At 50.6% G+C, this 19937-nt stretch overlaps 1 protein-coding gene across 2 annotated transcripts; it reads right to left on the bottom strand.

The window, feature by feature from the left end:
- Positions 1 to 615: 615 nt before the first annotated feature.
- On the bottom strand, positions 616 to 18697 carry LOC111859942 (tau-tubulin kinase 2-like). 2 transcript variants are annotated; one of them, XM_023843127.2, is made up of 16 exons: positions 18334 to 18697; positions 9464 to 9580; positions 9119 to 9266; positions 8645 to 8718; positions 8426 to 8566; positions 8191 to 8295; positions 6762 to 6827; positions 6575 to 6667; positions 6364 to 6489; positions 5815 to 5966; positions 5415 to 5604; positions 4974 to 5188; positions 4367 to 4802; positions 3694 to 3915; positions 2228 to 3084; positions 616 to 2153 (listed from the first exon to the last, which is right to left on the bottom strand). In XM_023843127.2, the coding sequence occupies exons 2-16, from the start codon at positions 9530 to 9532 to the stop codon at positions 1781 to 1783; spliced, it is 3267 nt and encodes a 1088-aa protein (XP_023698895.2). In that variant the 5' UTR covers positions 9533 to 9580; positions 18334 to 18697; the 3' UTR covers positions 616 to 1780. The 2 variants fall into 2 exon arrangements, with proteins under 2 accessions (XP_023698895.2, XP_023698896.2); XM_023843128.2 differs by lacking the exons at positions 8645 to 8718; positions 9464 to 9580; positions 18334 to 18697 and having other exon boundaries at positions 9119 to 9243.
- Between the last annotated feature and the right edge of the window lie 1240 nt (positions 18698 to 19937).

The raw sequence follows: 19937 nt of genomic DNA, 5'->3' as shown, positions 1-19937 counted from the left end.
GACCGATGGAGTACAGGACTCTTACTGTTCAAGCAAAAGGTTACCTTCAGTTAGAGCAAGTGTACGGGGGGGATTGTAGGCCGGGGTCAGCGCTAACACACTAAGAAGCATTTTCTCTCGGGTCATGGGTTTCAGTCAAGGCTGGTTGCTTGAGGCAGCACTTAATACTAAATAATACAATTAAATATTACAAGAATTTCATTTGTTTTTAACCCACTGATTAGTACAAGTACAAAAAAACAACACCCCTCCCCCCTCCCCGGAAAAAAAAAAAGAGTGAAATCTGCCCAGTTACATGGAATACTTTCTTGTAGTGTGTGGTGAAGGTTTTAAACTCTCTTTGAAAAGCAGGAGTGTAGACTGGAGCGCAGCACTGCCCGGCTGGGTCTGCTACCAATCACATGCATGTAGTGTCAGAACACTCATTAGTACAGTCATTAGTACAAGCACACAGGCACTTAGCACAGGGGCTAATACCCTTCTGTCTCTATCAGAGGTACTCAGCGACACACTCTAGAGGCCATCTGGAGAAACACCACCTCAGGCAGCAATGCTACATGCTTCTTTTTTTTTGGAAAAATGGGCCATTCCACAGTCCTTTTGGGGGAACCTGAAATTCCCAGATTTATCGACCACAGAGGGCATGGCACCATATGCTTTGGGGGGGGGGAGTCAAAGGAGCATTAACCTAGCTGGTCATGTCAGCGGTGTATCAAGAGTGAACCTGGTGCATTACACCCCCTGGAAATAAAATAAATACCTATGCAACTGGTATACAATTACCATAAAATGAAATACACCCAAATAAATGCATCTACACCCCAAACTGGAGCTTAGTTACAGTCAGAATTACGTGAGTTTCTGAGTTGCGTCACAAGCCTTCTCATCTTTGGGGCCCCCCAGATTCACCCCAAACATTTACCTATATTTCCAGCTGGGCACCTGGATCAGGAAATCAGGGCCAAAGTTATTACAGCATAACCCCATGCCTTGGGATTCAAACCGACAACCACTGGCATATAAGCCCAATGATCTGCTGTCATATCACGGTTCCTTCCTCAGATCTCTACACAGTCATGCCCGATCAAACACCCCTCACACCGCCCACGAAACCACAACGCATTTGGCCTTCTGGGGGCGGTGGTGCACAGGGGGGCGGGGGCACTGTGCCAGACCTCCTGGGGGAGCCAGTTTCGCTTCAGATTCCGGACATGTGTCTGACTTTGAAGCTGGAAATAAAGCCACTGTGACCAGAGCGCAGGTGGGACACACAGCAGGGCCCGTGAGTGGCATACGGCAAGGGGGCGGGGAACCAGGCCCAGTCGTCCAATGAGAAGGCGGCACACAGGAAGTGGGAGGTACGCAGTTCTGCCAATTAGAATCTGTCCTCATGTCTGGGGGGGAAGAATAAAGACCTATAATCTGACCTAACAAAGCTGAATAAATAAGTTATTAAATATGTAAAGGTGAGAGGGAGGAGAGAGCCAGAGAGCAACCATCTGTAGTGCGAGAGAAAGAGAAGTGGGGCAGCCCAGGTGTGTGTGTGTGTGTCTGTGTGTGTGTGTGTGCGTGCGTGCGTGCGTGTGCGTGCGTGTGGGTGTGTGTGTGTGTCTGTGTGTGTGTGTGGGTGTGGGTGTGCGTGCGTGCGTGTGGGTGGGTGTGTGTGTGTGTGTGTGGGTGTGTGTGTGGCATGGGGTTATTCACTTATCAGGCCGCACAGCCCAGCCCGTTGTGACAGCACTGTAGACAGAGGACATGGCCAGGATTTGGGCTCTGGGGACTATCTGCTCAGCTTAGTGGAGCACTTCCCCTCGCGGCCACAGCCTTTGCCCCGGGGCGGTTGGAAGGAGCTAGGGCAGCGGGGGGGGGGTGACCCCGACAGACTGGGTGGCGAGCGGCTCGCACCCGTGCTCCCGCCGCAGTGTTCATGCCGGGAGGGGGAGGAGCTGATGGAGCGCTGGAAAGAGGAGCAGCTACGAGGGGAGGCGCTGGAGCTCCGGTGGGCTGGGGGCGGAGCCCCATGTGATGACGCCCTCACGAGGGCGGGGCCCCGCACCCTGGGAATGCCCCCGCCGCCATGCACCAGCTGGGCTAGGCAGCTGAGAATATCAGCATCGCTGGCACTGCTTGCGCGGACCCGGTAGCGACGAAGCCTGGGGGATGAACGACGGGCGCATGTTAGACACGCACAGCGCCATCTGCAGGCCACAGGGGGAACGCCTCTTACCTGGTGTCTGCAGCAGAACGGCTAGGCGGCTTTCCCGGGGGTGGGCGTGGCAGAAACTGGCCGGTCGTCAGCTGCAGTGGGGGCTCCGGGGGAATGGGCCGGGGGATTCTGCTCTTACGAGGCTGCAGGCCACACGAGGAGGACAGCGACGGGGCCTCCTCACCTGGGTGGGACTCGTCATCCTGGGAGCGGTCCGACAGGAGGGGCGCCCTCAGGTCGCCTGCGAGCGAGGCGTGGGGGGGGTTCCCCTTCTTATGCAGCAGCTTCTCTTTGGCAGAGGGAGATTCTGACAGGGAGCCGGGTTCGAGGACGGGGATGCGGCTCAGCCGACGGGTGGGGTCTCGTCGTGGGGCGAGGGATGCTCCTGTCGTGTCGGCGCTCTCCGCCACGTCTCCATCCACGTCTCCATCCACGTCTCCATCCACGTCTCCATCCACGTCTCCATCCACCTCCTCTGCGGGGAGCTGGCTTGGTGCATCTTCAAGGGGCCCTGGATTGGTCATGGGCTCCTCCGGTTCAGCAATGGCCATAGCGATGTCACCACTCTGCGGCTCTCCGGGGGGCGAGATCTGCCCATTGGGGATGGCAGGGCTGAAGGGTGACTTGGGGGACAGCGGGGACCGCGGCGATGCTCGCAGGCTTGGCACAGGACCGGCATCTTTCTTGGCAGATTCTCCATCAGGAATCTGATCGCTCTGAGGTGGGGGAGGGCTGCCGGGACGGCTAGGGGGGCGAGTGGCATCAGGGGCTCCGCCCGGGGATGGGACGGCATCGTCACACTTCTCCACCAGGGGGGACTGTGGGGCACTGTCGGAGGCACACTGGGAGGATGGTGTGGGGGGGCTGGGTGCTGTCAGCTAACCACAGAGACAGGGAGGGAAAAAGGACAGGGGGGGGGGGTTAGGTGTCGGATCCTGAAAGTAGCGTAGTGAGATAAATGCGAATCTTCTCAGCACACCGTGAGTCTGGAGGAAAGGAGGGGGCACAATCGAGCACATCACCAGTGTGTGTGGGGGGGGGGGAAGAGTGACCACAGCACTATGGCACAGACTGACACAATGAGCAGGAGGCTCGAAGCACACAGACACCAGGACCCAACACAGAACTTCTAAATAAGGCGAGACCGTATAGCCAAGGAGAGTGGACAGACCAACAAGAACAATGAACGTTCACCTCGGCCATGCGGGGCACTAGAGGAGAGAGGGAGAGAGGGGGGGAGACAGCATCAGAAGGCGAGGATGCTGTGAGGCGCGCCAGCTAAGTCTGTACCCGGGGCGCTAAACCCCAGCCCCCCAATCACATGACAGGAAGCTTTAATGCTTGGCCAATCAGAGCTTTATACATCAGCCAAATACTGTCAGATCATGTTAGATGGCCCATGAGGGGGATCTGCGAATGCTCTCTCATAAAACGGGGGTGTTTCTGCATGGTGGGAGCTGAGCAGCGAGGGCATGGGCGGTGCTCACCTGTTGGAGCTGGGCGCGGGTGATGCGGATGACAGAGGGGAACTTGGCATTGGCTGCCCCCGCGGGGATGGCCGGCAGCCTGCGGTGCACAGACAGGGGGCGCTGTTCTGCATACTGGCTGCGGTGCAGGGGGTCTGACAGGGTGGTCGGCACGGTGTGGGGACTTGGGGAGCGGAGGAGCTGGGGACTCGAGGTCTGACTCGCGGGCTCCTCAGGGAGGGGCTGCGAGCAGAGTGGGGGGGAGCTGGTTTAAATGCTAACATCTGCAAAAACCCTGGTCTGAAACACCCACACAGAATATCCTGCAGCAGCGCTGAAAGGCTCGGTGAAGGCGGTGACAGGTTTTGGGGGCTGTCTAAATGCCGAGCCGTCTTCAAGAGCCAGGATTTAGTGACACAGAGGGGATCACAGCTCTATCGCTTTAAGACTCCTCACTGACTCCTCTCCAGAGGTGGAAAGTTCAGGTCCAGAAAGTATAAATCCAGACCAAGATTTTGTTTTGACCAGCCAGTTGAGAATAAATAGTCACATTTACAGAGTAATAAACTGGTTGGTTAAAACAAAATCTTGGTCTGGATTTGTACTTTCTGGACCTGAACCTGAATAAGCCAACCCACCCAAATGTCTGCGGTCCTCGCACCCCGCAGGTCCTATCCCAAAGCCACTTCCCTACCTGCACAGACGTCCCCTCAGGTTCAGCTGGGTCAGTTCTGGTGCTGGGGGGAGGTATTCCAGATGGTTCTGCCTTAGGTTTCAGGCCTTCCCCCGGATCCTCTCCTCCCGCCGGCCCCTCTACCCTCAGGACCTCTGGCTCCTCCTCCTCGGGGCTCCTGGTGGCCTTGCCACCGCCCTGGTAGTCACGCAGTTCCTGCTCACGGTCCACCATCACCCAGTCCGGCGAGGCCGGGTCCAGCCGGTCCGAGCTCAGGTGGACGGCCACGAAGCCGCTGCTGACCACACCCTCCCCCCGCTCCGGGGAGCCCGTGCCCTGCGTGGGCTCCTCGCCTGCTCTCCCGGCCTGCTCCTCTCGTTCAACACTGGGAGGCCCTGACGCCATTCCTCCTTTGTTCTCCTTAATCTGCAAGGAGCTGCCGAACTGCTTGATTAAGCTAAAGAAAAAGAGAGAGAGAGAGAGAATATTATTATTATTTTTCTGCCCTCACTGTAACAGCTGGATTGTAACTCCAGGTTGTCACCTGGAGGCTCCTGACCGCAGCCCTCATCAGCCCCTCCACTACATGCTGTGGTAATAACCGGCCGGCTAGACAGGCGCTACTGACTAGGCCTCCAGGAAGCGCTCAGTGCTGGGCTTGGGCTCCAGTGTCAGTCTCTTCTCCAGCTCGAAGCTGTGAATGTTGCGCAGTTTCCTTAGCAGCGGGGCCTCGCGGTCCGGGGGCAGTGCCTCGGAGCGGACACGCAGCGGGGACCCCGGGATGGGCCCCGCACACGGACTCTGGGGGCCCGGGCTCTGCGTATGCTCGTCCTCGGTGGTCATCTGTCAGGGTCAGGGATGTCAGGGTTACTGCGCGACCCGTGGAAAGTTCCGGCAAGATGACCCGGCTTTTCACGGGGAGTAGGCCAGCGCTGTCCCTAGGTCCCGACCTGGCTTTCTAGGGCAAAAACGACCCACGGCCACCATGTGACCAGATACACATTTTTTTTTTGGGGGGGGGGGGTGGTGGTTTCTGGACAGCAGCACCTGATAAGCGTGCTCCACGTACCTTACAGATGCCCAGTCGGATGCGGGTGCGGTTGCGGTCGAATTCCTCCCAGACGTCAGCCTCCTGTGGGCGTGGCGCTGAGCGCTCTGGGACGCCATGGTTGTCGCCGTCGCTCAGTTGCTCATCCTGCAGAACCTCCTCCGTGTTCTCCCGCTGGAGGTCACCCGGGACCAAGGAGGCGTTGGCCATGCTGTGGAGCACCGGGCAGCGAGTCACGGGGGGAGAAGACCAGCAGTCAACCCCCCTGCAGCCCCTCCCCCCAGTGCAGGCAGACGTTACACCAAACTACTTTCGGCACCAGGAATCAGACTGGGAGATGACGATCATTTTATAGCAGGGCACACATTGGCTCCCTTTGTTCCCTGTTGATGAGGTCATGTCCGTGCCAGGGAGTGCTTACCCCAAGTGCGCGGGTGTGAAACGGGTGTGCTGCTGGGGGGTCGGCCCCAGGGCGTTCATGACCAGGGTGCCGTCGCGTCTCTCCCAGTCAAATGTGTCGTTCTCCAGGATGTCGGCCGCCTTCATGCTGTTCTCGAAGACCGACATCAGCAGCTGGAAAAGAGCAACGCTCCACGTCATCCGGGGGCGGCCCCTCAGCCCCGTGACATCACACAGAGCCCAAAGGCCTCACGCCGATCGTCTAACAAGATGCTGTGCATTGCATGAAGCATTAACGGGAATGTGGCGGGGGGCCAGACTAATTCCACATCTACAGTCACAACACAAAAGCTTCATCCATCCATTGATCCCCAAGAAACAAAAGGCACAAAGAAGGGGTCCCCCCCCCCCCCGGACAGGATGCCGGAGACACCAGTTCACCAACTGCATGTCTATGTGATTCAATTTATCAGTCAAATAAATTATATTTGGTTTTTATCCATTTTGCAGCAAGTTAGAAATCAGCCAAACGCCCCTGCATGCGAGTGACTGAAGCTGGTGTCCCAGATACCTGATAGTCAGGCTTGGTGTAGTAGTCCAGCCCGCTGATGTGATCCAGGAAGACGCTGAACTCTGGCGGTAGGTGCTTCAGCATGAGGCTGTGGTCGTATATCTCCTTCATCTTCCCCACCTGCTCCTGAGGGGGGAGGGAGGGCACACAGCTTTACAGCGGAGCCGGGGCTTCCCAGTGATGCTGCGGGGAGGGGAAAGGGGGGGCTCACCTTGTCCTTCAGCTTCCGCCAAGGCAGCTGGCCAGCCAGGAACTCTACCAGCATGTAGAAGAGTGACCAGAGGTCATCATGGCGACCCATCTCCTGTCGAAGTACAGGGAGGACATTTCCAGCTTTGGGTGAGCGGGGGCAGGCATGACGGTGGGTGGGAGTCCCTGGGGGAGTTCCAGAGGCTTACCTTGTTCTTGTGGGCATTGACAGAGGCGTAGCGCACGGTACCCCGGAAGCCAGCTATGGGACGCGGCTGCCGGATAGGGAGGGGGAAGTGAGAAAAAGCAAAAATAGTCATTCTATAGCAGACATGGAGAAAACAGGCATGGAAACACACAGATAATCACAGACAGACACACACAGATAATCACAGACAGACACAGAGAAAACAGGCATGGACACACACAGATAATCACAGACAGACACAGAGAAAACAGGCATGGACACACACAGATAATCACAGACAGACACAGACACACACAGATAATCACAGACAGACACAGAGAAAACAGGCATAGACACACAGATAATCACAGACACACACAGAGAAAACAGGCATGGACACACACAGATAATCACAGACAGACACAAAGAAAACAGGCATGGACACACACAGATAATCACAGACAGACACAGACACACACAGATAATCACAGACAGACACAGAGAAAACAGGCATGGAAACACAGATAATCACAGACAGACACACACAGATAATCACAGACAGACACAGAGAAAACAGGCATGGAAACACACAGATAATCACAGACAGACACAGAATATCATAGACACACACAGCCACACACAGATAATCACAGACAGACACACACAGATAATCACAGACAGGCACAGACACATACAGATAATCACAGACAGACACAGAGAAAACAGGCATGGACACACACAGATAATCACAGACAGACACAAAGAAAACAGGCATGGACACACACAGATAATCACAGACAGACACAGACACACACAGATAATCACAGACAGACACAGAGAAAACAGGCATGGAAACACACAGATAATCACAGACAGACACAAAGAAAACAGGCATGGACACACACAGATAATCACAGACAGACACAGAATATCATAGACACACACAGCCACACACAGATAATCACAGACAGACACACACAGGCACAGACACACACAGATAATCACAGACAGGCACAGACACATACAGGTAATCACAGACAGGCACAGACACATACAGGTAATCACAGACAGGCACAGACACATACAGATAATCACAGACAGGCACAGACATACACAGATAATCACAGACAGGCACAGACACATACAGATAATCACAGACAGGCACAGACACATACAGGTAATCACAGACAGGCACAGACACATACAGGTAAACACAGACAGGCACAGACACATACAGGTAATCTCAGACAGGCACAGACATATACAGGTAATCACAGACAGGCACAGACACATACAGATAATCACAGATAGGCACAGACAGGCACAGACACATACAGATAATCACAGACAAACACAGACAGGCACAGACACATACAGATAATCACAGACAGACACAGACAGGCACAGACACATACAAATAATCACAGACAGACACAGACAGGCATGCTTACGGGCCGGACTTCCTGGCAGGAGTTTGTGAACTGACGCGCCAACCCAAAGTCCAGCATGTAGCAGGTCCGGGAGGTGCTGGAGAATCGGCCCATGGCGAAGTTGGACTGAAGATGGAGTTAGAACAGGAGGTTCAGTGATACCCTCACAGGCACACTGGACACAGGACTATCTGCGTCTGTGCTGGGCCATGTGACCCCCGCCCTCCCCTCCCCCCCCGCTGCCACGCCCCCTCACCGGCTTGATGTCCCGGTGCAGGAAGCCCACGGAGTGGATGCTCTCGATGGCCTCCAGCATCTGCCGCCCGAGCCGCAGGGTGGTGCTAATGGTGAAGGTCCCACGGGCCATGCTGCGCCTCAGGTCCGCCAAGTTCCGGCCCTGCACAGCAGAGGGCGCTCAGTCACGGTCAGCGGCCGGACCTGACAGCCACACACTAACGCTCGGATTCGGCCGTACCTGCAGCTCCATAACCACGTAGCTGAAGCGGTCGTTACGGCCGCAACCCACAAAGCGGCACACGTGGTCCTTACCTGCCAGAGAGAGACAGAGAGAGAGTCTGCTTAAGCCCCGCCCTATTTGGGATACCGCAGGGGGGGAAGTGGCAAACAAACACTGGCTCACATGTTAACCTCTAAACATCAGAGGTAATTAGAGTGATCACAGTGGGGATACACAGTATTCTATTTTACTGAACACAATGACCTAACCCTAACCCCTCCCACTGGGCAGGAAAGTCACATGGCCATGCCCAGGTTACAGTTAACGAGCTGTGACCAACAGCAACAAGGCTAAACGAATCACGTGCAGGAAACAGATTGTGCAACACACAGCTATCCCCCCCCCCCCCCCCCCCAAAGGTTGACAGTATCTTTCTTGTCTTCCTGCGCTCCCGACATGTCTGATCTGCTGTGTTATGTGGCACCCCGTCACCTTGCAGCTTCTTCAGCACAGCCACCTCCATCTTCAGGACCTGCTTGGGCTGCTTGGCCGACTCCACCTTCAGCGCCACGTTCATGTGCAGCAGCAGGTCCACGGCCTCGTAGATCTCCCCAAAGCCGCCACCCCCGATCTTCTTCAGCTGCAGGGCGCGCGTGGGAGTGAAGGTGGGAGGTGTCAGATGAGGAGGTCGACTCCCTCCCACCAAGGCTGAGTGCTCACTTCAGCTGCTCAATGTTCTTTTTAAATTACAAGCAAACCCACTTCTCCACCTGACCCGAGCCACCCAGCCTGGGAGGGCACAGCCATTCTCAGTACTGGTGTCGCTGTGGTACTCACCACTTTCCATCGCTCCTTCACCAGCATGGGCGTGCTGAGGATGTCCGGCTGTTCCCCTCCCCCGTTCATCTTGCCTGGTCCCTATGGTTTTCCTCCTTGCGTGTGGCAGGACATTCGCTGGTTGGGGGGGGGGGGGGGAGGGGGCGGGGAGGGCAGAGAGAGAGAGAAAGAGAGAGTATGCGACCATATTTCTGTTCTTGTGTACCTGTTTCACATCATCTTCCGTTGCGGGAGAGCAGTTCCAATCCTCAAGAAGAGGAGCACAGAGGATGGCAAAAATCCCCAGATATCGTTCCTGCCACACCCCAAATATCAATGAGATCAATCCCATGATTCACTGCACGCCAAGCTTGTTCTCGGGAGGTAAGCTGACAAGACCGGTCTTGCCAAGACTACAAGTACGATCTGCACGTCCTTGGTATTGAGGAACGCCCAGAGAGCCACTTACTGGGACAGCAAAGGGGCCGTGGGATGGTGGCAGATACCTTCTCCTGTCCTGCTTCCCACGAGTTCTCAGAGAACTGCTCTCACTAAGCCCCAAAGGGGCTTTCAGACTCGGCATGCTCCATAACCACATGACCTGCGCTAAGCTGCCAAGGCCAAAATGCAGCCCTAGGGCCAAACAATACAGTTAAAGGCCATTCCTAGATAATCAGCAGATCAAACTATGCTATGGTTATTTTAACACATTTTGCATTTCACCCCCACCCTTCTTATTGCACATTGTAGCATTGTATCAACCACTTAGGGAGGGTAACTAAGAAGAATCCAAGTGGCAGAAAATAAAAGTTTCAAAGCATCTTTCATTTTATATGAAAGGTGTCCACTGATTACACATAGTTTGATTGCTTTGCCGTTCCTGTCGCTACACAATGATTCTGGGCTTGGACACGCTGACCAGATCTCCACAGTCAATCTCAGCGAACCTCAATGAGTCAAAGACGAGGTGACCCTGCCTCCGTTCACCACATGTAGCTTCTTTAGGTCGCGGTGAAGCACTAATTCGTAAAAGTCACAGGGAGAAAATTAAAGCCCCAGCCGACCACGGGAGCTAGAGAGCAGAAATCAGTCTAACAGTAAGATGCAGAATTCCGAGGCCCGACATCAAACACGAAGCCATTTTCTAGCTCTAATCAGCTGTGTATTTCAGAGGGTCCTGTGGCCTGGAACATAAAGCTCGTATTCTGCTGATCAAAGACAGACACGTGCCATCACTACGCCTGCTGTCGACGGCGGGATGCACACCAACTCCACCCAACAGGCAAAATGTTCCGAGTGCCTGACCCATTTTCCACAGACTCTCTGCAATGAGTTGAGACACTGACTGCAGTGTGTCCCCAGCTCCACAAGCAGGTGGCGCTGTTCAAATCAACTGCCACGGCAAAGCTATTGGCAGCAAATACTTTGCTTTGTCCTTCATCATTTTTGCATGAGCTGTGTCCAAATGCATGGGCTGCATCCTTTGAAGAGCACAGCCTGCAAAGGCTATGCTTTCATAGACTAAGTCTTTCAAAGGTCAAATGGAAAGTGTTACGGAACGGGACGGTCTGACCAGCACCAGCTGCTCTCGCCCTTACCCTTGAGTCATGAAGTATCCCTCCTATCTCCTATCCGGGACACACCCACTTTAACTCAATGAATCTTGGGATATGTTGGGGCATGAAGGATCCATCGGGTGGATCCTTTGTGACTCGGCAAAAGGACGCATTTCTAGACCGCATTTGAAGGAGCCTTCCAAATGGGACAGCCTTGCGTGCACCACCTGGTCTTCAAATGCAGGCTTAGAAGAATGCAGCCGCAGAATTTGCACATCGCCAGTGTCACTAAAATGCTGACTTGAGATCACGACCTGCGATGCTCTGGCGGGAGTGGCACACCGATCACCAGTGACGGCCATCCACGGGGAACAGTCAGCAACTTCAGGTTCCTCTGCATCTAGATCTCAGGCTGAGGTGGACAGAGAACGCTGGACCAATCGTCATAAAAGCCGGTATGCTCGGTCACCTACTAAAGGCTGGTGTATCATTCTTCATCAAGCCTACACAGAGCTTACGCCATAGCCTACGCTAGTGAGCTACACCATTGCCAGAATTTATACTTGAGCACTGGTGTTGTTCATCTCCATCACTGAGGCTGATGCGATACGCATCTTGATGCACTGCCAAAGATATGATAAAAATACATAAAAAGCAACTACTAATACTATGCAGTGTGATTCAACATGATATGATGTAATGCAAAATAATATGATACAGTTTGATTTTATTTCTTTGGTTCTTCTTAAGCAGACAGCAAATCATAAATTGTTTTAGGCTGCTGGGTGGCTTAATGGGGTAAGCGGTCATTTATCAGCCAATTATCTTCCAGAATCGTCTTTTGGGGGCAGCATGTGGCTCACATGTGTCTCTGTGCCTGTGATCGGAAGGTCGCTGGTTTGAGTCCCAGCCTCGGCACATGTCTGTGGGCTCCTGAGCAAGACCCTTAATTCCCAGCTGTATGGGCGCTGCTACAGGTGGCTGCCCCTCACTGCTGAGCTTGCTCGCACCTACAGTATGTGTGTGTCATGGAGAGCCAAATTAGGTGGGCCAAAAATGACAATTAATGTAATTAATCAGATTTTACCAACAGAAAGATGCATCCCAAGTTCATCCCAAATTGTATCCGGGGCAATCGCATCGTGAACTTTTACGCCAGTGTGATGACAGGCTACACAGACCCAGATAATACCACTGAACATGTCCTCACCAATAGCATTACAGTATTGTACGGTGAAGCCACAGCTGAGGACAGGAAACCATAGAGGGTTTTGAGGCCACGCCAGAAGTTTATAGAGACCACACTGGCATCCATCTATCCGATAAGCATCAACTGCTGCTGTAACAAATACATCACGGGTTGGTCTGACCGAGCCAAAACCAGAAATAGCCAATAGAAAGGGAGTTAAACCAGTGGATGACTGACAGCACACGATAATCCCGCCCACTGATATTACTGGCTGATTCTGTGCTGGGCTTTCTCACTTCAACTCCTTAGTCTTCACACTTTATAGTCACGCTGACCTGGTCTTATCAGGTAGAGAGGAGGCTACGTAAGCTGACGATTCTCTGAGCAGGCGTGGGAGCCCGCCAATCACAGGGGCACCGCAACCTCATCCTCGAACTGCAAGAAATTTTACGTCTGCGTCATGTGGAGAGGGAGATCTCTCTCTGGGGGATAATTAACTAGACAAATATTAAGAGTGAAAAAACTCACGAGAACCCATTAGTGCATCAGGATGTGAAACTTCAGGATTCAGGTGTCGCCTTGTCTCAGTGTGTTAGAAGTTCACGTTTACCATAGCTGTCAAGTCTCCCGTTTTGGCCGGGAAACTACCGTATTTTACCCCTCTTTCCCGCCCTCCTCCCGTATTAGTATTTTCCCGTAAATCTCCCGTATTATAATATCATTTAAAAAAAATTCCTCTGCCTCTCCAAACTGAACTGCCAGTAGCCTCGCGAGATCTGCCACCTGCAGTAGTCTGCAGGTCATTTACAACATTAACCAGGTCATAAATGCGGAGGTTATAATGGCAGTGCTGTGTGCCAAAAACAACGTTACTTTCACCTTCTGTGACGACTTCAACACGGATACAAAGTCTGCAACAAATCTGTATAATAAGTCATTAGTGAATGCCAGAGAGCCACACGAGTGAACATGAGAAATTAAAAGAAAATGTGTAATGAAAATAAAATGTAAATGACAAGTGGTTATTTTAGATTTCTTGTACACCTGTCTTAAAATGTAAGGGATACTGGAGCTTGGTTGGGGTGGTGGGATGGCTCGCGGTAGGTGCCGGAAAATTTCCCTTATTTTCAAATCCAAAACTTGACAGGTATGATGTTTACCCAGGTGTAAACTCCTCAAAATCCTGTGCTGGTTAAATGAAAAAATTATGTGCAAAAAAATATAACCACGAGACTTTCTGTGGTTATCAATTTACCATTACAGGTAGGTTTCTTGACTTTGCACACTCTAAACACCAACCTCAAATAAATACACTTTGCAAATGAGGACATTCTATTCCTCAGCTGGCTATATAAAATATTGTTTTGTATTTTAGAGACAATAATGAACGAGTGCGGGACTACCAAAGTAGGCTTGCCAATAAAATAAAATCACCACATAAAAATCCAACAGCTATAAGACAAATGTGTTCATTCTTTAATAAACAAAAAATGTTAAATTATACATGTGACATGATCCTGTATGCGACTGAGCTACAAAGCCAGAGGAGAGATGGAGCAGCAGCAGCCCTGTTTGGGGCCAGAAAACATCATGTGCTTCTTCTAAGTCGTTCTGACTGCAGACCTCGAGAAACGATCCGTAACCCAAATTACTGTTACATTTACAGCAAGAGAGAGGAATCCTGGCAAAAACAGACCCTAAACCCACAGCCTCCACACAGCAGACTGAGCAAGGGAAAAACCACTTCATCTTTCATTACGAACACAAGGCGGAGGGAGGTGACAAAAACACGTCTCCACTGCAGTCACACCACGCCCCGCGGCTGGGGGGGGGGGGGGGGGGATGGGGCACAGCCGCAGGGCACATGAAACTAGACACTGGGGTCACATCGATTCATCATGGAGGCGGCTTTACCAAAGGTCAGCTGGCGAGTGAGCCGGGACTCAGTCGCATAATCAGTGCGGGAATTGCACGCTAGAGCCTACGAGGGGCTGCCAGTCTGACTTGGCTCTTTCGGCCCATACGGCAGGTGCGATTACTCAGCAGAAACAGCGACGCGCACGAAGCCGGCCTCTCGCTGCAGAGGGACCGCGCAATAATCGCAAAGAAAAATAGAGCAGCGACACACAAAACGTAGGACAGGTCCAGGCTAGGAAAAAGGCACAAGGAATCAGGGTCCCATAGTGCTGAGCTCGGGCCGAATGCAGGAGAACCATCAGAGAATCAGGCACACAGAGACTCCTTATCTCAGCTGGAAATGCCAGGACGCCATCCGAGATGTATTTTCTTGTAGACCATTTCCTTGTCACCACAGCGATGCTTGGCACTCCAGGGGAACCGAGATATGATTTAGTTACAGAGCAAGTAGGCGTGGAGGGTAAAGAGTAATTGCACCGATACGACAAAGTTTGCTCGGCCTAATGGAGGCTGGCCATTGTGTGCGTCCAAATCGCCGTGGCTACAGCAACGAAAGTAACCATTGAGGTATCAGTGAAGGAATGAGCCGGTCCACTTAGAGTTTCCTTAAATAAACCGGCTGCAGGAACATCACAACAAAAACAAGCACGGGTGCAAGGCAGTCAGCGATCATGTAGAATTCCCGCAGAATCAATAAAGCGGGCGGAAAATGCCGGCAACACACCAAATTTATTACTGCAGAGAACCAAGCATGAACGGTTGAGAGTGACAGATCCGGTAGGTTATGATGACTTTGGGCTACAGCAGCATTTGACGGAAAAGAGACTGGGTCTGCAGCCTCTCGTACAGACAGGGGGACGATCACACCCGCTGACCCCAAATCCCAGATGGATCTCGATTATTCTCTTTTTACACTGTGCAGGAAGAGGCCCGCAGCTCCCAGCACCAATTTGACCTAAGATAGTGGGACTCTACCGATGACCACTCAGACCAGCAGCAGAGTGTCTTTCCATTTTAAACCCCTTATCCAGCGGGACGCAGGAAGGCAGCAGTGTACATGTGACGGCCCCCAGGTACTGTGAACACGCGCACTGAGGGCACATAGCCACAGGCTTCTCTCCTCGCTACACTGAGGCTGACTTTCATGATGCCTTGTTGAAGCCATCATCACAGAGCAGCGTGTAAATCAGGGAGTTATGGTTTGACCCCATCGCCTGCCCAGTAATCAAATCATTATTGAGCCATTAACCCCAATTGCCCCAAGGACCCCTGCTGACCATGTTCTCTCTGACCCAAAGCTTCCCTCACTTGTACATTACTCTGGAAAAAAGCAAATAATACACTTAAAAATACTAATTTTGCAAGATCCCATGCATGTTGTCGGAGATATTTGTAGTCTTCAATTGGATTTTCTTTCATTTGAGACAACGTTCCAAAGAAACTCCATACCTACTTAAGGTAACCGAAGGCTAAGGTGACTCATCCACTACTATCTTAGTACATTTATCTAAGTATGCTGAAGATCAAATGGTTTTCTTTCATTTCCCAACTTGAAGGTGAGAATTCAATTCAAAGCTGTGTAACAGGGGAGATTTTACAGGGTAGAGGACTATCGGCAGTTGTGATGAGACAAGACACCATCACCATTTTGATGTAAAATACGGACACCAGGCTAGTCAACAAACAAAAGCTCTTGACATGTGGCTGCCAACTTTCCCAGTACAGCTTCCTAGCAGGTGACTGAGCAGCTCTGTCCCGAAGCTCTCAGAATGAAACTGTCTCTCTTCTAACCTTCCCAATTTCACTGGTGTCTAAGAACAGGTCAGTCAGGGAAGGCTGCTCTTAGGGTTCCAGGCAATACGAAGACCTGATGATCCGGGACAGGGTGACTTGACAGCTGGTACAACACAACACAGCCAAACATGCAGTCTACAGGGGGTGTGTCCATTCATGCTCTTGGTGGGTGTGGCTTTTGTTGTGTTCCAGGATGTATTGGGAATATTAGTCACTGTTTCAGTAAAACAGAAAAAAATGACCCCACCCAGGTTTTTGCAATGCAGATACCAACTGTGAATTGAAATGTAGCCCACAAATAAATTGCCCAACAGGGTGATGTTATTTTTATTAAGACTTTAATTGTCTACTGAGAAATGGGACATGATGAAAACTGTTCTGTGCTGAACTGAATTCCATTACCAACGTCTGGGGTCTACATGTGATCATGGGTCAAATCGATTCATTATCATAATCATTTCAATTTCATAATCATCATTACAGCTTTTACCCAAAGGAACCAACTGAAGTGTTGGTAACACTTGAGGGGACACAAATAACATAGTATTATGCTATTACCTATGTATTAATTAACCACAAACTAAGTGTTAGTTACATAGTGATCTCATGCTTGGTCATCATTAATGAATTCTGACAATTCATCCCAAGCAATTACTATGTTTGTTATTGTATCAGTTAATTCTGTAAATATTTCTGAACTACTGAAGGGACTATTGAAGGAACAAGAAATAACACAAGTGAAATACTGTCATGTTTATTCATCATTAATGAATCATGACACATCTTTCATCTTAAGTAGCGACTATATCTGTTCATGATTTGTACTTCAGCAGTAACTGAGTTCCTGTAAAGTATTTGTGTCCCCTCAAGTAAAGTGTTACCAAACTTTTCTTTAAGTATTTGCTTTCTTTTTTGCACATTTCACTATTTGACTTAAAAATATAACATCTCCTGGGACTTGAACCGATAACCACTAAGCTTAAACCCTAACACAACCCAGCACCTCAAGGTGACATACACAGCATAATCAGTTCATATGGATGCTGCCCAACTCCAGCTAGGCTTTTAAAGCCATTTTCCAATTTGTTGAAATGCAGGTGTGGCCATAAATGCAAAACTCCACAGCCAGGCACAGTTTCTCCTTTGGTGATACACAATGCCGCATATCAATGCCTCAGCCTATCCACTGTAACCTTATCACATTTTAACAGCTCGAGAACAAGCCTTCTAACATTTCATATGTCTCCTGAGCTTCACCACCAGTGTGCAGTACGTCCTTGCAGGTACCAGGGGTGACAGGGACGTCTTTGGTGCTGGATCTGGGAACTGGGCCGTGTATTTGCCCAGTCTTGTTTTTGCTGATACTGACTTGAGGACTTTCCAGAGCAGCATCACCTCCTGGTCTAACTAACAGCACGGTCTGGCAATGCATGGCTCGTGAACATGAAAATATATTATGGTTATGGGGAAAATTAATGATTACACGGGGTGAAAATAAAGGGGTAAAGTCCAATTCCCATAATGACAACAGCACAACAATGAGCACGAGAGGGCTGGCATTTCACTAAAAAAAGTTATTTTCTAATTCTTTATTCAAATTATCTTTGTAATTATTATTGTTGGCATTATTATTAGCCTATCTTACTGGATTTCTTCTGTAACTATGGGGAGATGCTGATCAGAATGTCCATCCTGACAGAATGCGGTGAGTTAGCATTGATGGAAGACTGATGTCCCACTGCGGGATCAGTAAAATGGTTGTAAACCTGCTGTCACAAAGGCACGAATCAGTTCCTCTTCATCACTAGGACATCTCTTACATCCTCTGCCATTCTGTCACATAACCTGGGTAGACAGTTATCCACCCTGCAACAACACTCTAGAAATTGCATCTGTATCGGGCAAAGGGGTTATTAACAACTCATTTCAAGAATGATAGCCTACTGATGCCATCAATGCATCTTTTCATGGTTTTCATAAAACTGCCCTGTGTTCCGGTTTTTTAACGAGACCCCAGATCAGATGGCGAGCTACGCACTTTTAAACTAGCCTGTAACCTGTTATTCCCACGTTTAGCCGACATTATCCATCCATGCAATCTGTACTGCTTCGCAGCCCTTTACGTTTTTCATCTGGAGAGATTGCGACTTATCAGGCCACATTACCGACGGTGAAGCTAGCTTTGTGGAACTCCTCGCCCCCCCCCCCGGCCAGCTAATTTCGGAAGGATCTCCCGCAAACCCGCAGCGTTGAGACGGATCGCGCCAGCCGCTGTATCCGCAGCGCATCCCCGCCGCAGCTCCCTACACCCCCCGGCATGCTAAGGCTAATTCAGCTAACTAGGCGCCGGGCTGTAAGTCGCCCAACTCGTTTAGCCCCGGGAGGATCCACATTTGTCGTCACGCAGCGTTTTCCTGGCCGCTGGCCATTCCTACCTTTGTCGGTTTTTTATGATCCGATTGCCGGGTGTGGTAAACAACAACAACCAAAAAAGAAATCCTTTACGTGCGCCGTGTGTTGTGCATTCCCATAGCTGCGAGGCGTCGGCTTTTCACCGGCTGCCGAGTGATAGATGATTTATTTTATATTTGGCATGGCTGAATCAAACTAACTGGAGCCTTAAAGAAAAGGGGGACGTTCAGCTTGTGCTCGTCATGGCCACAGTGGGCATCTGTCCTTCTGTACGTCACAGATCAGCCCCCCGGTCCCGGAGCCCCGCAAGTGCCCCCAGCAGCCGCGATCCTTCTCCGGCTAGCAAAAGGACCCTCTCTCATTAACCGCGGCCAGTGTACCGCGATGCCTCGTAGGCGAGCGCCTCAACACCGCCCCCGTGGCTCCAGCCAATTGCTAGCCTCAGACCGACTCCACGTTTCACCGATTCACATTTTCTTATAGTCATGCTCAGTAAATATCCCTGCCTAGACGTATTCATAGGAATTCGTATTTTAACGGCCTTTCATCATGTTGCAGCGTGGGGGCGATTGAAGCCGAATGAACATGGACTCAAGCCGTGAGAGACAATGCTCTCCTGTTTCATTCAAAAGAAGGAAAAAGCTGTTTAAACTGAGATACAAAAGGAAATTAAACAAAACCACTGTGTCCATTCTTAGTATCGTCTCTCAGTATATAGGGAACAATTTTGTCACATTTGCTGTATCACGTAAAAGTGCTACACAGGGGGGTATATACCTATTTTATGCAAATGCGTAGGAATGAATAATATTATGACTAATGATTAATCAGCCTAGGGAAATGAGTAGTCTGAATGCAGGGTAATATACTGTATATCTATTTTCAGTCCTGGTCATGCCTTATCTCCATGAATATGTCTCTGTAATAACACCATTATATTTGCATTTTTAGCAGATGCTTTTGTTTTTGATCAGCCATTGTCTTGGGGGTTAAGGGCCCAGTGCTGAAATCACTCTACCAGCCACAGGAATGAATTGGGAGCCTTCTGATCACAGACATTGAGTCCTATGCTACAAAGCTATACACACCACCATTAGTGGGCCCTTATTTTCTTTGTTGAGTAAGTAAGTTTTCTGCATCCAGAGACTGTCAGATAATCGTTTCATTTTGCAGTCATATCCATGATGTGCGTGTGTGACCTGGTAAAACATGTTCCACTGACAGCTGTCCCTTCGGCCAGCTGCAGTACATCCAGTCAGGTGCGCTGATAGACATTTTGGGCCCCATTAGAGTATAACTATTGGGCCCCCGACCCAGACCAATCCAATTATATTCCAATTATTTTAGGGCCCCTGCCACTCAGGTCCTTCAAACCATTGTAATGTTCCCCCTCTTTTTGCACCCCTGCACTTAGTCAGTATGATTTTGCATCTATCATGGCTGCTTTCTTTGTAGTATATATGTTTAATCAATCTTTTTAGTATGGTGTTCTGTTTTGTTTACATTCAAGCGTGGAAGAATAATAATAATACATTTTATTTATAGTGCCCTTTACATCACAGGATCTCAAAGGGCTACAAGTTAAAAACTATAGTGCAGTATGCACAGTATGCAGATTTTCCTGTTC

This window comes from Paramormyrops kingsleyae, chromosome 19 (assembly GCF_048594095.1).
Source record: "Paramormyrops kingsleyae isolate MSU_618 chromosome 19, PKINGS_0.4, whole genome shotgun sequence".
In the NCBI taxonomy this organism is placed as follows: domain Eukaryota; kingdom Metazoa; phylum Chordata; class Actinopteri; order Osteoglossiformes; family Mormyridae; genus Paramormyrops; species Paramormyrops kingsleyae.
This window is presented reverse-complemented; position numbering and strand designations above follow the sequence as displayed.

Excerpts from the sequence above, each read along its gene's own strand:
- LOC111859942 (XM_023843127.2), bottom strand. The coding sequence starts at position 9,532 with ATGAACGGGGGAGGGGAACAGCCGGACATCCTCAGCACGCCCATGCTG. Across the intron at positions 5,967-6,363 it reads ACACCAAGCCTGACTATCAG|CTGCTGATGTCGGTCTTCGA; the intron begins GTATCTGGGACA and ends GCTCTTTTCCAG. Across the intron at positions 3,085-3,693 it reads CCCGCGCCCAGCTCCAACAG|CTGACAGCACCCAGCCCCCC; the intron begins GTGAGCACCGCC and ends CTCTGTGGTTAG.